General features: G+C 36.5%; 2 protein-coding genes and 1 long non-coding RNA gene across 5 annotated transcripts; all 3 read right to left on the bottom strand.

Annotated features, from left to right (window-relative positions):
• Positions 1-257: 257 nt before the first annotated feature.
• LOC128031728 (homeobox-containing protein 1-like) lies at positions 258-17,444 on the bottom strand. 3 transcript variants are annotated; one of them, XM_052620090.1, is made up of 9 exons: positions 17,218-17,444; positions 12,252-12,788; positions 12,030-12,115; positions 11,672-11,782; positions 10,289-10,445; positions 6,169-6,251; positions 5,965-6,060; positions 5,606-5,727; positions 258-4,843 (listed from the first exon to the last, which is right to left on the bottom strand). In XM_052620090.1, the coding sequence occupies exons 2-9, from the start codon at positions 12,785-12,787 to the stop codon at positions 4,700-4,702; spliced, it is 1,335 nt and encodes a 444-aa protein (XP_052476050.1). In that variant the 5' UTR covers position 12,788; positions 17,218-17,444; the 3' UTR covers positions 258-4,699. The 3 variants fall into 3 exon arrangements, with proteins under 3 accessions (XP_052476050.1, XP_052476051.1, XP_052476052.1); XM_052620091.1 differs by having other exon boundaries at positions 5,606-5,724; XM_052620092.1 differs by having other exon boundaries at positions 5,606-5,721; positions 17,218-17,443.
• LOC128031729 (uncharacterized) lies at positions 7,893-10,278 on the bottom strand. The gene is made up of 2 exons (XR_008188161.1): positions 9,250-10,278; positions 7,893-8,012 (listed from the first exon to the last, which is right to left on the bottom strand). It is a non-coding gene; the product is annotated as an uncharacterized LOC128031729 (long non-coding RNA).
• A 1,922-nt stretch (positions 17,445-19,366) lies between the features above and the next one.
• On the bottom strand, positions 19,367-24,853 carry LOC128031578 (potassium channel subfamily K member 13-like). The gene is made up of 2 exons (XM_052619898.1): positions 23,972-24,853; positions 19,367-22,013 (listed from the first exon to the last, which is right to left on the bottom strand). The coding sequence occupies exons 1-2, from the start codon at positions 24,306-24,308 to the stop codon at positions 21,112-21,114; spliced, it is 1,239 nt and encodes a 412-aa protein (XP_052475858.1). The 5' UTR covers positions 24,309-24,853; the 3' UTR covers positions 19,367-21,111.
• Between the last annotated feature and the right edge of the window lie 1,921 nt (positions 24,854-26,774).

The following is a 26,774-nucleotide window of genomic DNA, read 5'->3' as shown; positions in this document are numbered from 1 at the left end:
ATATTTTTAGGGGACAAAAAAAATATTGTTCTTTAAGGAGCTATGTTAAAATTGAAATTTTTAATTAGATTAAAATCGACAGCCAATGATGATTTTTTTTCGCTGTATGGAAAAGAGCAGCTGCACATACTTATATCAAATGATTGTCTTCAAGTAACAATCCTCTTACAATTTCAGAATTGGGAATATAATTCAGAATTTGCATAACTGTAGAATTCTGGAGTGCTGTATAAAAAGTGGTACAATCAGCCAGTGTCTTACAGCTCGTTAAGTCTTTATTCTCTAGAAGGTACAATTCTAAAATAAACAACTTAAAAACAAATTTTAAAGAAAAAAAAAAGTAACAAAGCATATGCGTTTTATACTACATATTAATTACAGAACAGTCTACTGTCCAAAAAAGGCACTAAATTCTGTAATAAGAGATACATGATTAGACTATTTCAAGTTAATACAACAGTGATATATATTTTGCATTTTTTATACTCATAGAATATATTTATATATATTTAATATATTCACATATTGAACATGGACAGATTAAAAACAGTCAAAGTGTTCCCTCATTCTTTCACAACAGATTTCTGTTCCAAACACATCCCAACACTAGCTTAATAAAGACTTCTGGGTAACTGACTGGGCACTAGTCCATCATCACATTGTACCTCAATACTGTTTCTAAGAAAGTGTTTACTGAGGTACTCTGTGTTGGTAAGATTGGACTGTCTGTATGCTATGATATAATATACAAGACCACATGATTGCTGAGCAAGCTCATGAAACTTCACGCTTCGATTTGGGTTGGCAAATGAAAGTATGATTTGGCAGTTTGCAATGTTCATAGTCTCACTATTATACCATCTAATATTTTTTTGACAACTGTTTAATGAAAAGATTTTATAGTCAATATATAAAATTGAAATATAAAACAGAGACCGGGGCTAGTTGTCACATAAGGAAGATATTACATTTTTTACTTATATATATATATATATATATATATATATATATATATATATATATATATATATATATATATATATAATCAGTAAAAATGTTAATATCTTCCTATAAGTGCAGTGCTGCTCATATATATATATATCTCTCTCTGTGTGTGAGTGTGTGTTTTGTTGTTGTTTTTTTTCTCTCATATCTGTTACACACAGCAGGTTCCCAATATGGCCAGCACTGTTAGAGACTAAAGTTTTACTCTATATACCGTAACTATCTTTCCACAATAATCACATCCTGTCAAATATTCACTGAAGTAAAAAATGTCAACTAGCCCTGGTCACCCTTATAAAAGAACAACTTGTGTTTGATACTCAAATAATATATTTGAACTGACCATTCAACCAAATTACAAGTCATAACTAAAGAAACAAATAATGTCTCTTTTGATGGATTTATCTGCTTAGCAGAATTTTCTAAAGCGAGAAATTTCATTTCCAATTAATTTTCTCTCCTAACATACAATATTCTTTCGATACATATTTTAGCAAACAGACTTGGTAGATTTTTGTTAAGCTTATGTAGATTTGTGGAATAAATGTATTTAGTAGGGATGTAACGATTTACCATGAGCTGGTTGAAAATTTATTTAAATATGTAACGATTCAAATCGGTTGAGATGACAAACAAATAACGATTCAATTAGGGGTAGCAGTTTATATGAATGTATTTCTAAGGGGAACTTACTGTCTTTAGAAAAGCTTAGATGGTATTTTTTATTTTAATCTTGCCTCTGTGTAAAGCATATTAAAGTTCATAAGTGCAGTGCTGCTTTGTTTACAAGGAAACGCCTTAAGGGCCACCTGCTGGCAGAAAGAGAATCTGCGTCTGCGGTTTCTGTTTCTGTTTCATGCAGACAAGTGTAATGTATAGTTTCACAAAACTGAAGTCTAACCATTCTGTTTTTGCTTCAAATTATACAATTTAACTTAAGATTAAAAACTACTCCTGTTGCATGTTTGCAGCATCTTTGTATGGATCTTGATTAAAATGCAGTGGTTGCCTCTCATTTCAAATGGAACGGGTACAAACTAAGCCTTATTTTGTTTATATGAAGATATTTCTTTTAATTTGTGTTATTTATTGGATTTGGGGCTTTTGTTTCGTTATTGACATTTACATTACATTTAAATTTTGTTATTTAGCAGACGCTTTTATCCAAAGCGACTTACAAATGAGAATAGAAGCAATCGAAACCAACAAAAGAGCAATGATATGCCAGTGCTATATAAGTATATTATCATAGTGTTAAATTTCAATTTCACAAAGAAACGTGCAGCATTTTGTCCAAGCAATAATAAAATTACACATTTGTCTTAAATCTCATTTTGTAAAAAAAAAAAAAAAAATCATGAATCGTGTGTTGAGTGAATCGTTACATCCCTAGTATCCAGGAATATTACCATAACGTTAACTTAAACAGCGTCATCAACAGTTAATTTTCACAGAAACGACTAGTCAATAGATTTTACACATTCTGTAATTTAAGTGCTTATAAATACTTGCATTAAGGCTGAAGCCCATGTTCAAAAATCTCGCTCAGCTGCTCCTGACTTTTTAAATACAAGCTTGCTTGTTAGCTAGTGGCGATCTCATCGACTGAAATCTTACACTCAATTGGAACAAAGGTATGTTGATGAGCTGAAATGGTATTTCAGACATTCTGAAAGAACTTTTGAAGCAGCTGATACTTTTCACAGGTTTGTCATCTGATAGCTATTTTGATACGTCTAAAAAAAGCTTATTTGTGACTGCCAGGATGTGCATTACACACAGAAAGCAGCTTCCTAAAAGGCAAAGAGAAAGACTGTAAAGGGTGGGAGAGGGAATGTGGTTAGTATTTCCTTTTTTAAAACAAGCACCATATTTCAATTCTGAAGCACAAATAAAAATAACCTGAAATAGTCCATTTTCTTTCTTTGAAACAGTACCTTATGAAACAAACAAAAAAATATATATATGTTGGGGTTAAGAACCCAAAGCACCATAACCCTCCCTCTTAAAGTGACATTTTGTGAATATTCAACAAAAAAAAACAAGCAATTACATGGGATAATTATTAGAGTGGTTAAATCCACTTTAATTTAAGAAATGATGGTTATTAATCCCCATCGAAGGGACTTTAGATATAATTACTTTCCAGAAAAAAAACATTATTTGGACACATGGGCAAACACCAACAGGTTTTTTGTAAGGGAACGTCGTCCCCCTGATTGTCAAGTGTTTTCCCGTTCGCTGAGAGACAAAGAAATTCCCAATGCTACAACACTTTCCAGCCGCGTGCTGCTGAAACGTTCGCACAGTTATTGGCTGAGTAGAACACTTTGAGGTTATAAACGTTCAAATAAACGGCTTTTCTGATTGCTTTTAGAGAGGCCTGCAGAAGAGCTAGTCTGCTAATGCTGAAATATAATGGCACAATCTTCACGAGTAGGCTTCAGATTCCTGACAGCCTTCGACGCCTCCCTGCAGAGATGCACAGTTGTGTAGCGACAGGAACATAAATAAGCTGCCGCTAGTAATTAAAAGTGCAACACATAATTGCTGAAGCCAGCTGGCCGGTTATGGTACTGCAAAAACTGTCCTATGCAACATTTACGCTGAAAACCAGGGTCCAGAATTAACATTTAGCCAATTTTATGACTATAAGTATTTCATACTGCTCATAAAACTGCACCTTGTTTTACTTAAACTACTTTTGTCACAGTGACAACTAAATTTAGTGACAAAATGTGCAAATTGCAAAAGATACATACCAAGACTGCCAGGGACGACGCTCTTAAAGGAACAGTTCACACAAAAATGAAATGAAAATTTGCTGAAAATGTACTCAATCTTAGACCATCTCAGATGAAGATGTGTTTGTTTATTCATCAGAACAGATTTGGAGAAACTTTGCATTGCCTCAAAGTTAAAAATACCTTAATTATGGATATGTTTCTTACAATCATGCTGCTTTCGCTTTTTAAGACATTAACTGATGGACTGAAGTTGTGTGGATTACTTGTGGATTATTGTGATGTTTTTATCAGCTGTTTGGACTCTCATTCTGACGGCACCCATTCACTGCAGAAAATGAAGCAGACTTGGCAAAGCTGCAGGTGCACATTTGGTGGTAGGCAAGTGTTAACTTTAGACCCTGGTGACTAAACTGCACTGTAGTTTAAAACACAGGTTTAAATGCAATTTCAGCAACGCTGGACTGCACATACATAAGTTAAGAAGTGAGAGAGAATATGCTTCCCAACACACTTTCCCTTGAGAGACTGAGGCAGTGAGCATTAAGTATGATACTGACCTCTTGTATCCTGCAAAGAAGACTTCCTGAAAGAAGGAAAAACAGAGGCAAAATTCCCTATCCTGGTGTGAGATGGCAGGGTGATATGTCGCATGAAGTTTTTAGCGAACGTGTTTCGTTAACAGTTTAATCGATTTGCCTCTCCAAGCTGCTGCGTGTAGGAGAACGGCTTTAATTAAAAGACTATTGAGGCGTCACACGTAGGAGAGAGGTGGAAGGAGGGAATGTTGGGTTAACAGTCTTTATAACCTCCGCATTCACTTTGGTCATCCACGACCTGGGCATATTCCTCATAATCATAGTTCTCACACAATCTGTTTGGCTTTAATTTGCGTAACCCCACATTTCTTCTTCGGCTTCCCTCCATGCTCCACGTCAAAGGGCGGATTCTCACTCGTCGTCCAGCACCTCTGTTTTGATGTCACTGGTGGCTCCGCCCTGCCTCGCCAGTGCCAGGATGCTGTGATTGACAGCGGCCATCTCCACTGCCAAAGCTATGGGGTCCTGGTGTTCATTTGGGCCTGTGTTATCATCCTATAAGAAAGCAGAGAACCAGACATTGTTCTGAAGCCCTCTGCTTTTGCCTCACAAACCTTTGACTTTGTGTCATTAAAGGACAAAGGGGCTAGACATAGTTCATACAACTCATGGTATATTGGTACCAGTTTGGTCACTGGCTGATTTTAGAGATTTTTATTAATTTTTTTGATTTATGTTGGCTGGTGTTGGATATTTAATTGTGCATGTTCATTTCCACCATTTTCAAATTTAGATTTACCTTTGCTGTCTTTCCTAAATTCATAAGCAACATTTAAAGTGATTTATTTTATTTACAAAACAGCATAAAATGTAAATATTAATCATTTAATGATAATCAGCCATAACATAATAATTATAAGCTATAGCCAGAATATTTAATTAATATGTGATAAAATATATAATATATGAACCATACTGTATATCACAAAATATTTGGCATACTAATATTTTATATAGGATTTTTTTTTTCTTAAATTAGTATATAATTTTAATATTGGCCAGTTAGTGATTATCATTATCAGCCATAACGACATGACAATAATTATTAACTAATTGGTATTAGTCAATTCAATGTAAAAATTAAAATAAAAAAAAACGAAATATTGTTATATATATATATATATATATATATAAGATAAAATTATTCAAAAATAAAACCTTTTTTTTTAAAATATAGATAAAACATGTTTGAAAGGTTGATTCATAAAAAGAAAATAAATCTATAAATACATAATAGTAAACAACCAAGTACCTTACCATTCCCAAAACATGGTCAGCAGCTACTGGCTCACCGTAGTCATTTCCATCGATCTCATCACTGTTGGAATGACCTCCCGGGCTTTGGACATCAATCCCATGACTCTCCAGGATTGCTGCTTCTTAGAAAAAAACAGACCTTGCCATAACATATCTGAGCCCATTAGGATATACCCAACATGAGTTTTCTGAAAGGCATTTTTCTGTAAATTCAACATTTCTGCCGAATGCACATTTTGAATGAAACGGCTGCAGCATGGCGATAACAATGCAATGGAAATAATTACATTGTCCATATTCAAAATGCATTGTTGCGTGAAATTTGAGCTTTGTCTGTCCCCAGAGGGCTTCAACATTACCTATGTTGGCTCTTCTCTTAATTTCCTTCCGTCTGTTGGCAAACCAGTTGTAAACTTTCAGAGACGTGACCCTCTCAAGATCTGAAAGCTTCTTCCCTTAATCAAATCACAGCAGAGCTCATCAATAACGTCTGGGGCCACGATAAGTAACCGCATTTACACATGCATTCATCTTCTTTATGGAGGTTGTGTTAAACATCCTACCTGGTTTCTGAATAACTGCATTGCAGGCGTTGGCAATTTCCTCTCGTTTGGCTTCATCGGGGTACTGGTTGTCATTGAAATAACTTGTGTGAAAACATACGATAAACATAACGTAAGGCAGATAACCATTTTATAAAACATTTTTATAGCTTTAAATGTATATTTGCATTATGACTGCATTATTCAGTCTAGCTTGTCACAATACCAACATTTCAATAATCAATATCAGTATCAGTGAAATTTCACAATTCTTGATAACAGTTATGATGCCACAGCAAACTGTGTTTACAGTATACTATAATTCATTAAAAAGGCTAATTATTAATATAAGCATTAACATTAACATGAGGCCTTATGTATGTGTCAAATAAGATTTCATTTCTTCAAGTAATTATTTAAATAAACAGTGATCATTAAAAAGAAAATAACACTTTACAATAAGGTACACAATTCCTGTTAATACATTAGGTATCATGAACTAGCAATGAGCAGTACTTTTACAGAATTAATAAATGTAGGTTAATAACATTTCTACATACTATACTGATACATTTCTAACATCTCAAGCTGTTTAATTTAACATGAATGTATTATGAACAAGCATAAATGAATAAACATTAGTACATTTATAGATGAAAATGAAATGTTAAATCCTGTTGCAATCTGTGATTTGGTCTTATAAACAACCATCTTTTAAAAAATTAATTATTAAAAAGGGTTAAGTATATTCACAGAAATTAGTATTATGCTATTAGTAAGCATTTACTTTCTAACAAGAATCTTGTAGTGTCATGACCTTGAGGACAAAGCGAGTAATATTTAACGGCAAAAAAAGGGTCAAATGTAAGGATGCCTTATTAAACATTAGTTAATGGATTCACTAAAATGAATGAATGATAAGCATTGCTTACAGTATTTACTAATCTCTGTCATAGTTCATTTAATAAAAAAATAAAAAAAATAAAAAAATAATAATAATAATGTTCATTTTAAGCTCACGTCAACTCGGGTCCATTAAATAATGTTAACAAACAACTAAAATTTTAATGGTATTACTGTATTAACTTTACATTTATCAGGCGCTTTTACCCAAAGCGGCTTACAGTGCATTCAGGCTACCGTATTTTTCTAACTATAAGTCGCATCAGTCCAAAAATATGCAGGGTATCTACACATTTTTTAACAGCAAATTTAATAACTTTTAAGACCTTTTTAAGTCCTCTAAAAGGAAAATTTAAGACTTTATCTAAACAAACAAAAAAAACAGGAAAATGTTCAGTCCGACAACACAGATTGATGTGTTGAAGCATTAGTGTGGCACAACTCACCACAGCCACGCTCAAGACAGGTCAAAGGGGCGCGAAAACTTTTATACCAAGTGCTGATTGACCTTACAACCCTGACATGGTTGACTATGTATAAACTATCAGCCTTTAAGGTACTTCAGGTAATTTCTAAATTCTGGCCCCTCATAGCAGTTTGAAAAAGACATGGAAGACAGCCCCAGGACATTACAAAAGCCCACGTATTCATCATACTTGATCTAAATTATGGGTAAATGTTGCTGCCTAATAGTCTTGAGTTGGGTTTGGGGGTTCTCCCCCAAGAAAATGTTGTTCAGGATCTGATTCGTGTTTTCTATGTCATTTCAGACACAGATAAATGCAAGCACATTCAATAATCTATGCATAGACCTAATGAACGTCAGACAATTGTAGGAAAGATCAGGATCAGAAATTTATTGCATGTTCCAGTTGTAGGAGATCCATGACTTTCCAATTTACTGTGGGTCCATCCATTGACACAGAAAGCATGTTCCTTAAATTAAGTTCCTTGGTGCCCTCCTGAAATTATAAAAAAATAAAATCAAAACAAAGTCCACCTCAAGAATGATAACATTTTCATTCATGTTCACTCAGATTAGATGGTTTGTCTAAAGTAGTGATTCTCAAACTGTGGTCTGGGGACCACTGGAGGTATGCCAGATTACCAAAGAGGTCTGTGAGCAAAAGTCATCCACCAAAAATGACTGACATGGACTGTGACGCCGTTGAACATTTCCAATTCACTTCTCATGACTTGTTTTCTAATCATGCACATTATCAGCAGGAGAAGTTAGCCATGGTTTCAGAAGACTAAAATGGCCTGCATTTTTACATGCATTAGGGATGATCATTAAGCCAAATATGTCAAGATTGTTTTTTTTTGTTTTTTTATTGACCAAGTGGTCCTTGATTTGAAAGAAAAAATGTTTGAGAAACAAGTTAAGCCATAATAGTGAATGCTCACAAATTGGGCCTATGTGATAGGGTTCAGTGTCAACATTGTTAACCTAAAATTTAGAAGCACAAAACAGATATTTGGAGTCTAATTATGAACTGGGCTACATCATTTAATTCAATTCAATTTTACTTTTCACATAAAAAATATGCAAGAAGCATAATGCATATTGAATGCTTTATACAGTAAAGTTATGTACAGCACTGCCTTCCGTCCATAATGCAAAAGTCCTATGCCTAGATGTCACCCACCCACAACATTTTTTTAACTGATTGGCTGGGACAATATATCGATGCATTTTGAATCGAGAAATTATTCTGGATCGATTCCAATTTTTCTGAATGCATCGCGATTCTCTCTCGAAAACGATTCTTAGTTTAGTTTTTAACAACAGATGCCACTGCGTTTAGATGCCTTACACACACCACTTGAACCTACTATAAAATAACAATTAATAAAGTTTGAAAACGTTGAAGCGAAGTACAAGGGTGTTTGCAGTGGGGCGTTTACATTAATCTCGCGTCATAAAAGCAATATATCAATTACATTCTCAGACTCAGCAGAACGCACGAGCGCTCTTCGTCGTGAGCATTTGAGTGTTCGGTTAAAAACTAGCCTAGAGCGCCATCTGCAAAAACTAAGCTCAGAATCAATTCGCAAAGTATTCTGAAAAAATTTAAATCAATCCAACAATTGTGACGCATCTATATATTGTCCCAAATATTCATTAGGAAATAACAAAAACACATGAAGCATTTTAACATATTCAAATAATTTTAAATGTTACTTTTAGAGTCTTACCTTAAAGTGCTCCAGCAAGTCTTCTGCCGTTGAGGGGCTCAAAACTGAGAACCAAGATAGGGAGACCTGACAATCGTGGTCTTGTCCACAGCTTTATCGTCTTTGCCCATGCTTGCGATTTCGCAAAATGCCGTGGTGGCGAACCATCAACGCAACGCGTTCATTAATCACTTACTCGTATGTCACCTATGGAATGATGCAGGTTGCACCGACGAAGTGCTGCCCCCAAATGTTACGCTGGTCAAAGTGCGGTCGAAAAAATAAATAAAAATGACGAGTCGGACATGAAATTTAAGATCCCACATGAAATTTAAGACATTCATATGGAAAATTCCAGGATTCAAGACATTTTCAGACCTTAAAAATCGAAAATTGTATTTAAGACATTTCAAGACTTTTTAAGGACCCGCGGGGACCCTGATATGTCATGATGAGGAAGAAAACATATATAAGTCGCACTGGACTATAAGTTGCATTTATTTAGCACCAAGGGAAAAAAAACATTACCATCTACAGCCGCAAGAGGGCGCTCTATGTCTTCAGTGTAGGCTACAGGAGCAATGAGCAGCATAGAGCGCCCTCTGGCGGCTGGAGACGTTAATGTTTTCTCTTGGTTAATATCTCTGGGTTCATGTCAAATTAATTTTGATAAATAAGTCGCACCTTACTATAAGTCGCAGGAACAGCCAAACTATGAAAAATAGTGCGACTTATAGTCCGGAAAATACGGTATACACTTTTTTTTACCCATATGTGTGTTCCCTGGGAATCAAACCCACAACCTTTTGTACTGCTAACGCAATGCTCTACCACTGAGCCAAAAGAACACAATAAACTTATTAATACACTTTAACATCAAAAATGATTTAGAATTATTTTCCATTGTTTGTTCTTGTTCACTAATGTAGTTAACTACATGGAATCTTGTTGTGAAGTGTTACCTCAAAGATCACGGTTACAAAATCAAAAAGTCATTATCCTGGAATGACCTACAATGACTTGTCCTGAGCAATCAGACACTTCACACACATCCTCTCACCTCTCCATCACCGCCAGACACTCTTTCCTCCAGGTGAAGCGGCTGCCACGCCGCAGACGGAAGCTGCCCTGGGTGCTGCTAATAGGGGGAGGGGTTTGACGCCACTCCACAATGTCCTCCAGGGCCATCGGGGTGGGCCGCATCGCTAGAGTCGCACCTGGGACACAAACATGACGTGTCATCTGAGATGAAGTGTCATAAGGGTGACAGTCTGAGTGCTTCTGAGGAAAGACTTTCCGGTAGACCAAAGCCTTTTCACTGAGTCCGGAAGCAAATTTTAATGAGAAAACCGGCGCCTGACCTTCTTATCTATTCACTCAATGTCTGATATCTTTCCTCAGATCAGCCTGAGTGATCTGAGATGAAAGACTCGTGTCAAACTAATACAGACAAACACAAATAAACAATTATTCCTTTTTTGCCAGGGCTATTTAATGCTGTATAGTTCAACCAAAACTGAATTTCCGTCATCATTTAATCGGCCTCAAGTTATTCCAAACCTGTATGATTTTTTTTTTTCTATTGAACACAAGAGAGAATATTTTGAAGAGTGATGCTAACCAAACCGTTAACGGTAGCCATTGACTTCCACAGATTTTTTTTTTCATACTACAACTTGGTGAGTAAATGATGACAATTTTCATTTTTGGGTGAGCTATGCTATTAAGGTTTATATTAAGCACCATTTAATGTCACATTTAAAGTATATTAAACATACAAAATTCAATATAAAAGAAAATGAAAACAGTATCAAATGACAAAACAACACAATAAATCAAACATATGGCAACTTTTGAAATCAAATATTATGAAAAGTATCATTGCACTTCTTATTTAAAACCCAATTTTATAATCAGAAAATGTGATATGGTTTATACAGAATTATGATTTTTTTTCACATTTCACATCTAATAAAATAATAATATAAAATATATGCAATGTGCAAAGCAGCACTGTATTGATATTACTTGCTACTTCGATAGATATTATGATATGCCCATTGAAATCCCATATGGTACTCCAGATCTTATTAAACTAAATCAATCATTTTAAAACAGAATTTATGCATCAAAACATTACAATGTACAAAATGAAAAAGTAATATTCATTTTCAGATTTGATAAAGATTAAATTATGAATGTTTTTTTATTATTATGCAAAGCATTGCAAAACGTGATATGAAATGTAAAAACAGGGAAATGAGCTCGTACTCAATCAAAAAATTAAGTTAGAACCTGCATTACACAAGTAGGACGTGGAACAACATTTTTATCAGCCAAAGATGTTTTGTGATTGTGATGTCTTGAGTTTAGAGTTAGAGCTATTATTAGATGACAGACACGAGGTGCTACATGGGTAAAGGACTCTGGGGTTGGCTGTTACCAGGTGTAGTTTTCTCTAGTTGGTACCAGCGGTAGAAAGCTCTTTTCTTCTGCTCGCTGAGGTCTGAGCCCTGCTGGAGCAGCCAATGAGAGATCCGGCTCTGACTGATACCTGCAGACAACCACACAAAGCTTATAAGGGCAAAAACTGACTTGCATATGCCTCTCGAAGGCATGCCATGACAAATCCCACAGCTGTAATAAAAAGCAGCCATACAGATGACATTTCTGTTTAAATGTTACTGGAATATAGCTTGAAGGAACATAATGGGTCTCTAAATAATAGGGAAATATTATATCAATGGTCATAGCATAAATCACAATATATTTGTTATTTGTTTTGGCAAGAGCAAACTAACCTGTAACTTGGGCAACTACTGCCTGTGATATTCGCCGGTTCCCCAAGAAGGCTTTAATCTCTTCTTTAATTATAGCACTGTCCATTCTACAACAACAGAGAGAGAGAGAGAGAGAGAGACATCAAAATGAAAAACATCAATACTATTTTTGGGAGCATTTCTTAAAGGACTATTTAATCATTCTGAATGGGAACTGTCCTATTGTGATGGTTTCCCACTCACCTCATGAGCTCCTCGACTTTATCATCGATGTCCACGTCCTCATCTGGGTGCTCGAAAGCGAAGGCCCGCGAGGAGGTGTTGCTAACGGCGAAGCGGGGCGGGGAGAGCTTACCATTGGGCATAGAGGCGAGGCTGTCCCGTCCATTTTGGACCATGGGTGCTACTACTGGCACGGGGGTGGGGACAGTCGGGGGCGGGGAGGTGTCATAGTTGTTGCAAGGGGATGGAGAGAGGCCATTGCCACGGTACCCTGTCTGCGTGGCTGTAGATGTCGTTGAAGAAGAGGCTGTGAGGTTGTTAGAGGAGGTAGTGCAGGAGTTTGAAGAGGTGGTGGTGTTGCCGTGATTGATGCCGGCTGCCCCATTTCCGGCGTGGGCGTGCCGGTGGCCGAACTTCTCCACGTGCTCGCGGTCCAGCCGGTCGAGGGTGTCCAGCGCGTTCAAGATCTCTTGCTTTGTCATGCCGCTCCGACGTAGCCGCTGCAGCAAGTCGATCTGCTCAATGGTAAAACGAGGCTCATCTGTGTAATGGGACATTCTGCCAACAAAAAGAGAGACGGAGCTGCTGCATTAGAGATTGATGTTGGAGGAAATCCTTAAACTCACGCTGATAAATGGTGACACTTGGCTGCATAGTGTATAAAAGTCATAATAACAGTCTAAACTAAAAAAACTAAAACATGTTTTTATCTAGGAAAAGGAGTGGAGCTCTAACTGAAGCATTATTTTTCTAAGAAAATGTCAAAGTCACTGCACCGTTATTGACCACCCATTGCAACAGAAGTGCATAGCCTGTCTGAGGTCGAGGCAAAGACACTGCATGCATTACCACAAATTTTGAATAGACTTTAAACAGCAGAAAGCCGGGACACGTGAGGAGGGGGAAGGAGGTTAACTTTAGGGAAAACTGCCAAGAAAAATTCCATCCGAGGCGGTCAACCTACTTTCAGTGAAGAAGCGGAGGATGAATCACTGCATACGGACGCTTGTCTGAGAATAGTGCTCTCAATGCCAGGCTGTTGCCCACACACACATGCGTCTGCTTATCCCGTAAAACACCGTATTTCAATTCATTTCGAGTTTAAAAAGGAAGCTACAACTTATGACGCTGCAAATGCAAAACTCGTGCCAGCACAATACGCATTCCATATGGCAGAGTTTAATGCAATGAAGCAAACGAGAAAACAGGGAGGCTCCTTTTAACAAAATGAAGAATTCAACTTCCCTGCGACATGTTCTTCAAGAATTAATTCTGCTGATGAGCGAGTACGACTGTCTTCTGGTGTCTGCGCTGCATGAAACGCATAAAAAAAGATTTCTGCTCACCCATGCACCCTCAAAAAGCTTCAAAAGGTTTAATTATGCAGAGGCATCAGACACACCAAATAAGCAAAAACACCAATAAATCTAAGAGGTTTTAAGGATTTGTTCAGTATTCATTTTGCAATACACAAACCTTGTAACAAGCCTTTAGTGGTAGAAACCGAACAATGCAAGTCATAAAATAACCAACTGATGCATGCGCCACATAGAGGTATATATTACCAGGCTTTCTGATATTGGAATACAAAACATTCCAAATGTAAAGGTGTCACCTTAGACATCAAATCTGGTTTTAATAAGCTAGCCGAACCACAGTGACACAAGATATCAAAATCGCTCATATGGAGACGTGTCAAACCACAGGCACGCAAAACTGCTTCTACTGAAATTACTTGATGACAAACCAACAAAGTTTACTGGCCTGCACACATGAAAATAGTAACACAGATAATTGTTTAAGAATGCAAAATGCATCGCTACTTTTAACAATAACAATCATCAAGAGAGTTGCAATCTTGCTACAACAAGCATTAAATGCAAGGCTACTGTTGTGCATGCAATTTAAATAATGTATCAATGCTCTGAGGAATTTAGAGTTGCTCATTGTTTCTTTTATTCGCATATTCACGGTCTTGTCTGACATATGCATGGAAGCATAAAAGCATCTATAGATTATAGTTATGAACCTACAGCATAAAAGCATCTATAGATTATAGTTATGAACCTATAGTACTGAGGCAGGAGGTTGCAGGAAACTCCTCTGTTTTACAGCAGCTCAAGATCAAAGTTGATTCTGGCCTAATGCCCCTGGTTCTGTTCATCAGCACAGCCTCCAAAAAGTCCAAATCCTCCTTGACTTCTATTCTCTACATTTTAAAACACTTTTTACAGCCCATTTGTTGCATAGTAACTTGCATCTATTACATACAGTAGGTACGGAAAGAAACCCCCTTACATTTTTCACTCTTTGTTATATTGCAGCCATTTGCTAAAATCATTTAAGTTAATTTTTTTCCCCTCAATGTACACACAGCACCCCATATTGACAGAAAAACACAGAATTGTTGACATTTATTAAAAAAGAAAAACTTAAATATCACATGGTCCTAAGTATTCAGACTCTTTGCTGTGACACTCATATATTTAACTCAGGTGCTGTCCATTTCTACACCTTCATTTGAGTCCAGCTGTGTTTGATTAGACTGATTGGACTTGATTAGGAAAGCCACACATCTGTCTATATAAGACCTTCCAGCTCAAAGTCCGTGTTAGAGCAGATGAGAATCATGAGGTCAAAAGAACTGCCTGAAGAGCTAAGAGACAGAATTGTGGCGAAGCACAGATCTGGCCAAGGTTTCAAAAAAATTCTGCTGCACTTAAGGTTCCTAAGAGCACATTGACCTCCATAATCCTTAAATGGAAGATGTTTGGGACGACCATAATCCTTCCTAGATGTGGCCGTCCAGCCAAACTGAGCTATCTGAGAGGTAAAGGAGAACCCAAAGATCACTGTGGCTGAGCTCCAGGGATGCAGGCGGGAGGTGGGAGAAAGTTGTAGAAAGTCAACCATCACTGCAGTCCTCCACCAGTCAGGGCTTTATGGCAGAGTGGCCCGACGGAAGCCTCTCCTCAGTGCAAGACATGAAAGCCTGCATGTTTGCTAAAAAGCACCTGAAGGATTCTCCATTAACCATCCACCCTGACAGAACTGGAGAGGATCTGCAAGGAGGAATGACAGAGGATCCCCAAATCCAGGTGTGAAAAATTTGTTGCATCTTTCCCAAAAAAAGAGTCATGGCTGTATAGATCAAAAAGGTGCTTCTACTAAATACTGAGCAAAGGGTCTGAATACTTGACCATGTGATTTCAGGTTTTCTTTAATAAATGTGCAAAAATGTCAACAATTCTGTGTTTTTGTCAATATGGGGTGCTGTGTAACTTAATGAGGAAAAAAATAACTTAATTTTAGCAAATGGCTGCAATAAAACAGAGTGAAAAATGTAAGGGGATCTGAATACTTTCCATACCCACTGTGTGTAACTGACACCTGGTATTTATTAGACCTTCATGCCCACTGATCAACGAAAATGGAGAACATCTAGAATATATTGTCTGTAGTACCTGATGACCACTGTGCTGCTACAATTAAAGTTATAAATCTACGAATAAATTGAATAAGCATCTACAGAAACTGTGGGCTTAACATTACACAAATAAAATGAATCTCTAGGTCACACTAAACCGCATCAAAGCTGTATATTCCACTGAAGAAGCTTTTCCAGTGTTGGCTGCATATTGTAATTGTTCAAATGAAGAGATGATAAACGCAATGCATCCTGATATGATTTATTTTCCTGACATTCAAAGGCAATACTGGCATTTTAATAGATCACGAATAGCAAGTACATGACGGAGCCTAAGTGATGCTCCCAAAGATGCAGAAGAACAATTACAGTTCTGAATAGAATAAAAAATGATAAAATGGTTAATTATATTTAATATAAACAGAACATATTCAAGCTAAAATCAGATTTAAATCTCTGTAATTATAATCCATATACACCACGTTTTTGTCATGAGGGCTTATAAAGAATGCTTTTAATGCACTATTAACCACTATTCCCTGCTTCAGAAGCATACGAAGCTAAGACTTAACCTCATCTAAAAACATTAACTGAATTTGTGCTCAAACACATTCTTTTATTTTATAAACTTCTAAATTTTTCAAGGTAGGTGATAAGAACCGGTTGAAGGGACTAAGGTAAAACTAGAGAAACATCCAGATTGACTTTGGTTTTCGTTGAATTGATGCTGAAAAGTGCAAACTACTAAAGCTTTATTTTAGCTTCATCAGCAGTTTTTACAGTTGTCAAGTTGGTCAATCAAAAATGCACCGGAATGATCTTATTTCATGTAATGTGCAACATTTACAATAAAAAGCATGATGCGATACACATGTACAATGCATTAAAAAAACTGCTCTGGGTTTATAATATTTACAAATTAAGCAATTTTAATATGATCAGTCTATGACAAAAATAATGTGTACTGGACTGTTTTAATTGTAAAATGCATATACACTTTATTAAAAAACTATTAATGTACAGTATCTTCAAAAAACAACTTTGAATTTGGGTGGTCTTAATAGGGCCATTTTGACACCTTCCCAAACTCAAAAATCACTGCAATTGATAATAACATTAATTAGCATGACCTATCAAGCCCATTTTCACCAGACATCAGCTTACCCCAATATTTACAAACCCTACACCCAAATAACAAATCTTCAGAATGCAGTAAGAACCTTGTTAAAACAAAACATAAATGTATATAAATAAGTAACAATAGTCAATAATAATAATAATAATAATAATAAAAAATAAATGCAAAGAGATGAGCATCAACACAACTATTAGCTGATTTCGCCAATGTCAATACAGTGTCAGTTGTTGCACAGTTGCTGGCATTTCTTTTCTAAAGCCCTATCCCAGCACAGAAAGAGCAGATGCGACTTTACATGCGAGCCAGCGGTCGAACCGAGCTCATCTCCCCACGAGTGCCATTTGCACGTGAAAGCACATTTCATGTCTCCAGTCAGATTTTATAAATGACGCCTTTCTTATAATTTGGCATCTCATACTTACCTGATTGTGCGCGTGCAGGGCCTCCGTGCACCACTGCATTTATTCAACTCAATTGACAGTGTTTCCGTCTCTTTAATCCACGTCGCCAGACATGAACCAGCAAAACAGGACGATGTCCGACTCTCCCGCTACCTTTTCCTAATTTGATTTCATTTCAAGGCATAAACTGATTCGCCTTTGTCTGACTGACAGAAGCCATATTGATAATAACAGAATCGCTGCAGTAGTTTCATGGGAGTTGTAGTTTATCTCGGCGGACCGGATAGTCACACTGAATGGGAGTTCGTCGAGCGCCGGACTACAAATCCAGTGGAATGTGGTACAGTTTCATCTTTGATCATTTTTCACCAACTGCTGCACGGACCAAAAAAAAAAGTAATTTCTGACTTTTTATTCGCTGATGACGTGTCGACAGATATGGGATTTACTGCTTATATTTCTTAATTTTCTTTTCTGAAATTTAAAAAAACATAATATTCAGATAATCATGCAGATTTGTTTTAAACGAGATAAAGCCCCCCCCCCCCTTTAGAGTATTAATATTTACTATTTATTCCACATGGTACTTTTAACGAAATACTCAACTGCATTTCATTAGATATTAATTTTGTGTGACGGAAAGACCTTAAAAAAACTTAAAAGATCAAAAGTTATGTTTGACTACTGGATTAAATTTCAACACCTGCAAGAGGGATTTACAGTTTTATTACATACTACCGCCCTCTAGTGGACATTTATAGCAATCACCATGAATTTACCTAGTGCACAACAGTGCATAACAAAACGGTATATAACGTTTCCAAAAATGTATACGTCATTTATTTTCTTGATTTAGTAGTAGATAGGATGTCAATTTTATAATTTCATTTAAAAACAGTGTTGGTCAAAACAATGGTTTGATAATCTTGTTACCTTTTACATTTTTACAGTTTTGTTTTGTGTTTCAAAGCAAAAGCACTATTACACTATTATCAATTAATAGTTATGAAATTTCAACAATTATGAAAATCGTGTTAATTTTTCCAGTTTAAATTTCATGCAGTTATAATAATAATAATAATAATTATAATGCTTATAGTATAACATGTACATTTATTTATAAAAAAGAATATACATTCAGACTACTGGTCTCAGACTTTGGACCCCACTGTAGATCTACCAGCATAGCGTCTGTGCTTATTTATTTTTTTGTCATGAACATGGTGGGTGTTTTGAGTTCAGTGAAGCTCATTTGTAGCCTAGACTTATGTATATGTGTTTGAAAATCTAATCACCGCCGAATAACCCAGGGCTTCTTGAGTTGATTATACTTTTGTATTTGTGCAGAAAAAGAAATGTACATTAGGCGTGCAACAATATGACTGTTTTGGATCATTGACTTTCTGCATTGATCTACTAATTTTGACAGCCCAGAATGCACTCGAAACAAATAAGACGACGAGAATCTGCTAGAAAACATCTATTTTCTTTACTGCTCGGAAAGAGGTTGAACATCCACTGAGTTGCTTTTGCTTTCACATCACCTCTGAGATTCCACTGAAGTGACAGCAGAATCATATCGATACTAGTGGGTGTGAAAACTGGTGAGGGCCACAAGTCTGCTGGTGACAGATGTTAATGGAGGGAACACAGACATGTCATGACTCACTTAACAATCTAAAGAAATTGATTTTCACTTACCAGCTGTTCAGTCAAATAACAGCCTGCATTATCAGATACTGATGTGCACAAAAGTAATCTCACTTTGCTGCTCATACACCCAATAGACATAGTTATCATTGCCAATCACCAAATAAATAAATACGTGCGGCTTGAGGCTTAATTATTTTATAATTTTCAATAAAAAAAATTATAATCTTCCGCAATAAAAAAAATAGTCCCCTACAATGTAAAAAACAGTCTGTCAACTCCGCAATAGTATTTCAGCAATATTAATACTTAAGTACTATCAAGTAATTTTCAGTACAATACATGATGATGCATGACTGAGATGCAAGATAGAGAGATATATTGTTGAATGAAAGTAGAGCGAGCTTGCTCGCGGAGTAATAGGAGAGACATGAAAGTAGCGCCAGTTACGAGCGGGCTGATGTGCAACATTCGCTGAATGTTGCGATTGGTCATAATTCGGATTAGGCTAATCAAAGTATTACAAAGAGTTAGTAAAAGTAAGTAAATAAAAATGATGTATCGTAATGAAACTTACTCGGATACATGTTGTTCAAAATTATAATTCTTATCACACATTCACACACCCATTTTGACATTTACAAGATTTACCAGCAAAAGCATATTTTATTAATTCAACATGCATTACACCTTCTACATAGGTACAAGCATTCATCTCAAAATAAAGTAAGCAGATTTCAGAGCTCAAGATACAAAGTGCTGGAGAAAATGATCTGATGTCCTGCATCATACCCATTTTGGCATTGCACATATTTCATGAACCGTTCTGGACGACATGGTTCGTTTTGTTCTGTGCACTTCTGGTTGTACAATCTGAAATACCTGATAAGCAATTCAATCAGTATGTTGACTTATGAATTCTATACAACTGGTAGACACTATGAAGTATCTGAAGTATGGCATGCATGAAACAGATGGCATTTGAGCTGTTTGGCTCTCATAACCGTCACACCTTGTGCCTCATGCCCATATCTACATACCTGCACAGTGAAAAAGACAGCAAGTTACTGGCAGATGAATGTAATTTGCATCACTTTATCACTTAGATTCTTCAGCTGAACCTAAAAAGAAATGTTCAGAAGCTGACAGAAGTGACATAAAAGGAGTCCAAAGTCTCAAACCACAATGAAAATCTCAGACCACATTCATGCATATTCAAAAGCTCGGGGTCTGTAACATTTTGCAAGTCACTTGTGCTTAAGGGTGCATTTATTTGATTTAAAAAATCAGCAAAAAACGTAATAATGTAAAATTTTGTTTCAGTTAGAATGTAAAGTTGCTACTCAATAAATATTTATTATCAATGTTACAGACAGTTGCACTCTTAACATTTTTGTGGAAATCAGGATAAACCTTTTACAGATTCTTGATGAACTGAAGTTCAAAATTACAGCATTTATCTGAAATAGAAATATTTTGCAAGTTTATAAATGTTTTTACTGTACATTTAGTGCATCTTTGCTGAATGATTATTCTTTTTCAAACATAAACTAAATTTTTAGTGTATATATGATATTTAACATATTTAATACTTAAGATTCAGAACTACTAGGTCACTGATCAAATAAGCTAATTTGTGACATTGATGATGTGACTCTAGAGAAAGTCTAAGATGCTCTTTGGATCATCTGATCCAAGTGCTGCAGTAATTTAAACCATGAGGGACAAGCAAAGCACTATTACACTATTATCAATTAATAGTTATGAAATTTCAACAATTATGAAAATAGTGTTAATTTTTCCGGTTTAAATTTCATGCAGTTATTATAATAATAATTATAATGCCTATAGTATAACATGTACATTTATTTAAAAAAAAGAATATACATTCAGACTACTGGTCTCAGACTTTGGACCCCATGTAGATCTACCAGCATAGCGTCTGTGCTTATTTATTTATTTTTGTCATACAAAGTGCTCTTGCTGATTGCAACATCCTAGAGAAAAAATAAAAACCCTACAATCATGAGAGAGTTTGAGTCAAAAGTCTCTCCCAGCACATCAATCTTAGAAACAGACCTGAGCTCCATTCTCTTTACCTTTAAGCCAGCAATGGATATTTAAACTATACAGCATTCAACTCACATAACAGACTGTGTTTACGAGCCTACATCTGTATTATAAAAGTAATAGTTACTAAACTTTGGGCAGTGCATTCTGGCTTTTCATAAAGCCATTGTGTTATTTTATTTGGAAGGGTTATATTTATCTGTCCACACTGGTTTCTGCAAGCCTATTATTCATTATGCCCAGGGCTCCGACCCCACCAGAAAATCCATTGTGTCTATTTGTTGACCCGCATGGCCTGGGATGGCCGTTGGCAGTCTCCGAGAGTTGTTTCTGCATGATCGCCAAGTTGACCTTATTAGCCACCAGGAAGTCTCTCATGGAGATCATCTCTCCAGACATCCTGCGTCCATCCGTCTCACTGTCGTTCACTGCATCCGTGTCTATGGATATGTTGCGAACACGTGTTCGGACATGGGCCGGCATGACTGCGTTCCTACGGGGCCGGAGAGACCTCCCAGGGCAGTGAAGGCATGGGATCTTGAGCCTTTTCAGGAGCCAGTTGAGCACCTGCTTGATAACAATGGAGATGACATTGAATAGCGAGTAAATGCAGCAAACGCCCATTAAAATAAAGAAGAAATTGCCAATTCTGTAGACGGTTTGGTTCTCGTAACTGGCCCGCTGGCTGCTGACCATATCCCCGAAACCAATGGTGCTAAATGCCACAAAGCAGAAGTAGAGTGAGTCTAAGTATTCCCATCCCTCGATCGAGGAGTACATGGCCGAAGCACAACAAGAAATGATTATTGCTGCCACACAAAGGATCAGCATCACACAGTACACCGAGGGCTTCCATCCTGCAAGACTGTCTTTACTGTTCAGCCTTGCATTTCTTGAGTCTTGTCTGCTGTCGTGAGGTAAAACTCCTTTGCGTCGCCGTTGGATTTCATGGCAGGATTTGAGGACAAAAGCCAAGACCGTTATCATTCTCTCCAAAAACAGATTAAAAAATAAAATAGTGGCTGCACAGCCAATGAGGCCATAAAAAATCAGGAAGATTTTGCCACCGACTGTGGCTGGTGTGGTCATTCCAAACCCTGTGGGAAATATGAGAGTAAGAAACGTTAATTTATACCCAAATATAAGGGAATAAACAAGATATGCCACAGGCTTTATTGAGTTGAATTGTCCAAAATATGATCTTCTTCCTTGGAGCTGGAGAAAAGTGTTGTTATTGGTGACAGATTCTGAAACATCTCCCACTTTTAGTTTGTCACACTGATTGAATTGCAAATAACAAGTGGATTGCATTATTCTTCTCATAGATGATTTTGCATGAGAAGGACATTACGAAGACAAGCTCATTCACATCGTCAGCTCTGAAGACTTTGTTTTCATAAGTGATGTGAAGTGTGGCCAAGTATGGTGTCCCATACTCTGAATTTGGGCTCTGCATTTAACACATCCAAGTGAACACACACCTGGAGCAGTGGGCAGCTATTTTTGCTGTGGTGTTCATTGCCTTGCTCAGTTTTGGTATTGAGGGTGGAGGAGAGTGCTGTTCATTCACTCCCCTCACCTACAATCCCTGCCAGTACCGAGACTAGAAACCACAACTTTTGGGTTACAAGTCAGATTATCTAACCATTAGGCCACCACTGCCCTCAAAGCAGTCATTTTGCATCTAAGCCACTGTGTCTAAGTGCGTTAAAGAGATGCAATGAAAAACCAAACAGCAAGAAAAGACAATATAAGCCACAGAGGTCTGCGGTTCATCAGTTGGAATACTAACAGTTGTGTGTTTGTTGATTTTCCCTTTGGGAAATTTTCTTGGAATTAGTGAGGAATACAGACAAGGGGAACTGGGAAATTCTGTAAACACATATTTGATTGCATTACCTGTAGACTTCAGTTTAGATGAACAGCATCTTTATTAAGTCTTAGGGAAGACTGCAATGTCAATATTTAACGACTTGTTAAGAATAGAAAATAAAATGTATTATGTATTGAAATGTATAGAAAACAGAGGGGAACATGTATCAGACTGATTTTACTTCCTTTATAAATCTCAGTTCTTGAGGTGTTGGGTATAATATTGTACCAAAAGCAAAGCTTTCAAAAGCTACGAAATTTCAGGTTAAGTACAATAAAATCACTTCAAAATCTTTACACTGTATAACATGCAGGTAAAGTGACCTGCATCAATAGTCCAATACCTCACTTAATGTACAATGTAACAATTTACAACACTACATTTATTGTGTTCTTGCATGTTTTATATATATTTAAACTAAATTTTCATTTTAATCATAAAAATCCTGACAAAGTGTATTTACACAAACATCCACAAATAAATAAATACACAACAATGTGAACGCTAAAGTACAATATCACAACACAAGGCAACTGTTACTACACAATCCCTACTTGCATCAGTCAGTAAATAAATAATAAATAGCTGCATCACATACACTGTAGGTTATGCGTTTTAATATTATTTTTAATTCAAGCCTCTCTTTATTTAGATGTGTGTGTGTGTGTGTGTGTGTGTGTGTGTGGATCCTATCCTAATGTTTGCTGTGTTTCAGGTAAACAAGTTAAGATGATAAAACCACACTGACATACATCAATGCAGGGACAACAAGAAAGATTTGGACATTTTAAATATTCACAATCTATTTATTACAATATTTGTTGGCTAAAGCAATGGTTGTATATATTTGCATCCTATTTCATTAAACTGTTTAGACTTTGTTAAAAGATTATAGAAGGCTGATTTCACTGTGAGAATATGCCCCACTAACAGAACAATAAGGTATTTGCAATCTACTTTTTTTTTTTTTCAGTCAATAGACTGTAAGACATATTCACTGGATTGAAAAGTGTGACTAGTATGACACACATAAATATCATACTATTTATTTTTATATATTCGTTGTACATTTATTTGCAAATATTGAAGTGAATTTAGATATATACTATATAATATATCCACCAGATTTAAGAATATTTCTTAATCTTTTCAGTCAAGATATATTTCAAGTGTCATTCTTACCGATGGTGGACACGACAGTACCGACAAAGTAAAAGGCTCCGGTAAAATCCCAGCGCGGTCTGAGGGTGTCCACCCGTATTCCTGCGATGTTCGCCTCTTCATAATGTCTCAAGAACTTCTCCAGATCACTTCTGTTGAGATTGTACTTTTGGCTGAAAAGCTCAAACCTCTGAGCCCACTTTTCCTTCGCCTGTCTCTCCTTGGGATGCTCCAGGGCTGAAAAGACCGCGGCTCCGCACAGGAGGTAGAGGATGATGAGGAGCAGCAACATAATGAACCTCGCATTATCTTCATTCACAGGACCACAGCCACAGCAGCACGCGCCTCTACATGCCATTATGTGACTACTGCTGGACAGGACTGGTAATAAAGTATCCACATCTTACATTTAACGGTGGTGGGAAAGCATCTGTAAGAAACTTCCTCGTCTTCCATTATCCTTTGGCTGCATGTACACCAGATGCACTGCATAGGAGCAATGATGATGTAAGATGCTCATACCATCCTTTGGGAAACGATTTAGTGCCAGCTGAAATCCTGATAGATTAGATTGTGGGTGGATCTAGTAGTTCAGCTCATCTCCATGTGATGCATCTCACTAGGTCTCTTCGGAAAGCTTACCTTCTTTCAATCCACTCCATTCGCCATAGTGCGTCCATCAGGTGGCTGCATGTGTGAGCTATGGAAGAGATCTCCGACAATGAATTTGTGCACGAGCTAGAACTACTATAAAAGGCTTTCCACAACAGTTTACACTGGCTAAACTCGGAAGAACTAGAAATATTCACGATGTGCCTCAAGTTCAGTAGACAAACCTCACAAAAAGCGCACGCTCCCTGCGACTGCACGAAACTCTCGGAGCCGACGCATATGGCAAGCTATTTCAACTATTAGACACTAAAACTAACGCATCACTTTCTGTGTTGCTGGTACTTGTTTTACTATTAGACTCAAATAGTGACTACTATCTATTTTTAATTTACTACTACAACTACTGCAGTCACTAGTAGGCTACCTATTCATTTGCATCAATCCTATCCCAACAAAGAAAGGTTCTACTGTGTAAGAGAGTCTATTGTAATTCTGTGTTTTACCACTGGGTGGAGTGTGGGCCTAAATTAGTATATAGGTAGGTAAAGAGTAAGAGAGGGCAGGTGTGTAATTAGAGGGAAGCACAACATTTTTTGACCGTGTTTGACCATGTCTGGAGACAGTGTTTGGATGTGATTATGTGGCAGCATTCGATGATATCATAAGTGCATTGTGCAGCAAAACTGTGAGTTATGACCAGTACAATCTGTGTTAGTTTTGCCATTAGGTTCTTTAGTGAGCTGTGGTTCAGCTATTCATGACTAGTGTGTACTCCAGTTGTATCACACTACTTATACAATTTCTAAATAAATATACACTAACACCTTTATCAGATATATGCATGTATTCAAGTTAATACTTTTACTAGCCATAATATAAAAAATAAATAAAAAAAGATTCTAAGAGTTAATGTAAGATCAACCACTGGGTAGATAACTACTGCTTCATAAATAAGCATTAGTAAAGCTAGACTAATAAGTATATGGACCTAAATAATAGTCACTAGTAAAAATGGAAAATATGTCAGAGAAAACTCTAATACACATTGATAGGTACGTTTTAGATAATAAATGTTAAATCAGCTTTCCATATGATGCCTTCATGTCTTTTTTAGCCACATCCAAGCACAGCAAACCATAAAAAATATGTAGCCTGATTGCATGTAACTTCATCAGTGGTCAGATACAATAAAATGCTCCTTAGAGATTGATAAATAGCTGCTAGTCTGATACTTGAGTTTGATATTCAGGAAATTTAAATTAAAATGCATCATTAGAAATGAAAATTACATTAGAAATTTTGAACCGCAAAATGCAGCAATCTATCAGTCTTTATCAATCACAAATATACTTATTCAAAATGTTGAAAATAAAGTTTGACTGGTCTTAAATGATAAAATAAACTATATTTTAAAATGTTAGTGGAACATGTCCATAGTTAATGTAATGAACTACACATGGTTAACTTTGGACACCTACATATGTACGTGTGTATGTATGTGTGTATGTATGTAACTCCTGAAAAATATTTGCAAAAATGTCATACCTAGACAAAACTACGAGTTTAGCAAAATGGGGACAATTATTAGTAATTGCAGGTAATCATTAACACAGTAGTCACTAATTGGAATGGTAAACACATTGATCCTTGTTGTTTCGGACAGACTTCTCTGTTAGGAATTACTCTAATGATCTGGGATCGATACTAAAAGACCTTTTTAGAATGGAGGAAAGTTCTCTAATATTTATCGGATTAAAGTCTAAAGCGATTTCAACAAATGTCACAGATAGTTGTGCAAGAGAGATCTACATAATTCAGAACGAATAGTTATTTTTCATTACAATGCACAACACAAATTTCAGAAGCGACATGCTATAACTTTTAAGTACAGACGCGCTGGAACAAAGGTCTAGGTGAATATTGAAATAATACACAGAATCAAAACTGTATTCATTAAAGAAAAAGAAAAAAGATTGGGGCCACAGGGATTTCCTGCATCAACGTGGAATTAACTTTTCCAATGTTGCTAAGCAACATGAAAATTTCAGTATGAGTAGAAAACAGCAACAATTGTTCTGTATTTTGAACACTTTCAATATATCACTGATGCCGGGGGAGAAAAGTCCTCCTCAAACACATTACTGCATCACTGTAGCCAGGAACGAAAAAATCAATCTGCCCTTGGAGCTCGTCTGGAATTCATTTCAGAGGA

The sequence above is a fragment of the Carassius gibelio genome, chromosome A17, assembly GCF_023724105.1.
Source record: "Carassius gibelio isolate Cgi1373 ecotype wild population from Czech Republic chromosome A17, carGib1.2-hapl.c, whole genome shotgun sequence".
In the NCBI taxonomy this organism is placed as follows: domain Eukaryota; kingdom Metazoa; phylum Chordata; class Actinopteri; order Cypriniformes; family Cyprinidae; genus Carassius; species Carassius gibelio.
This window is presented reverse-complemented; position numbering and strand designations above follow the sequence as displayed.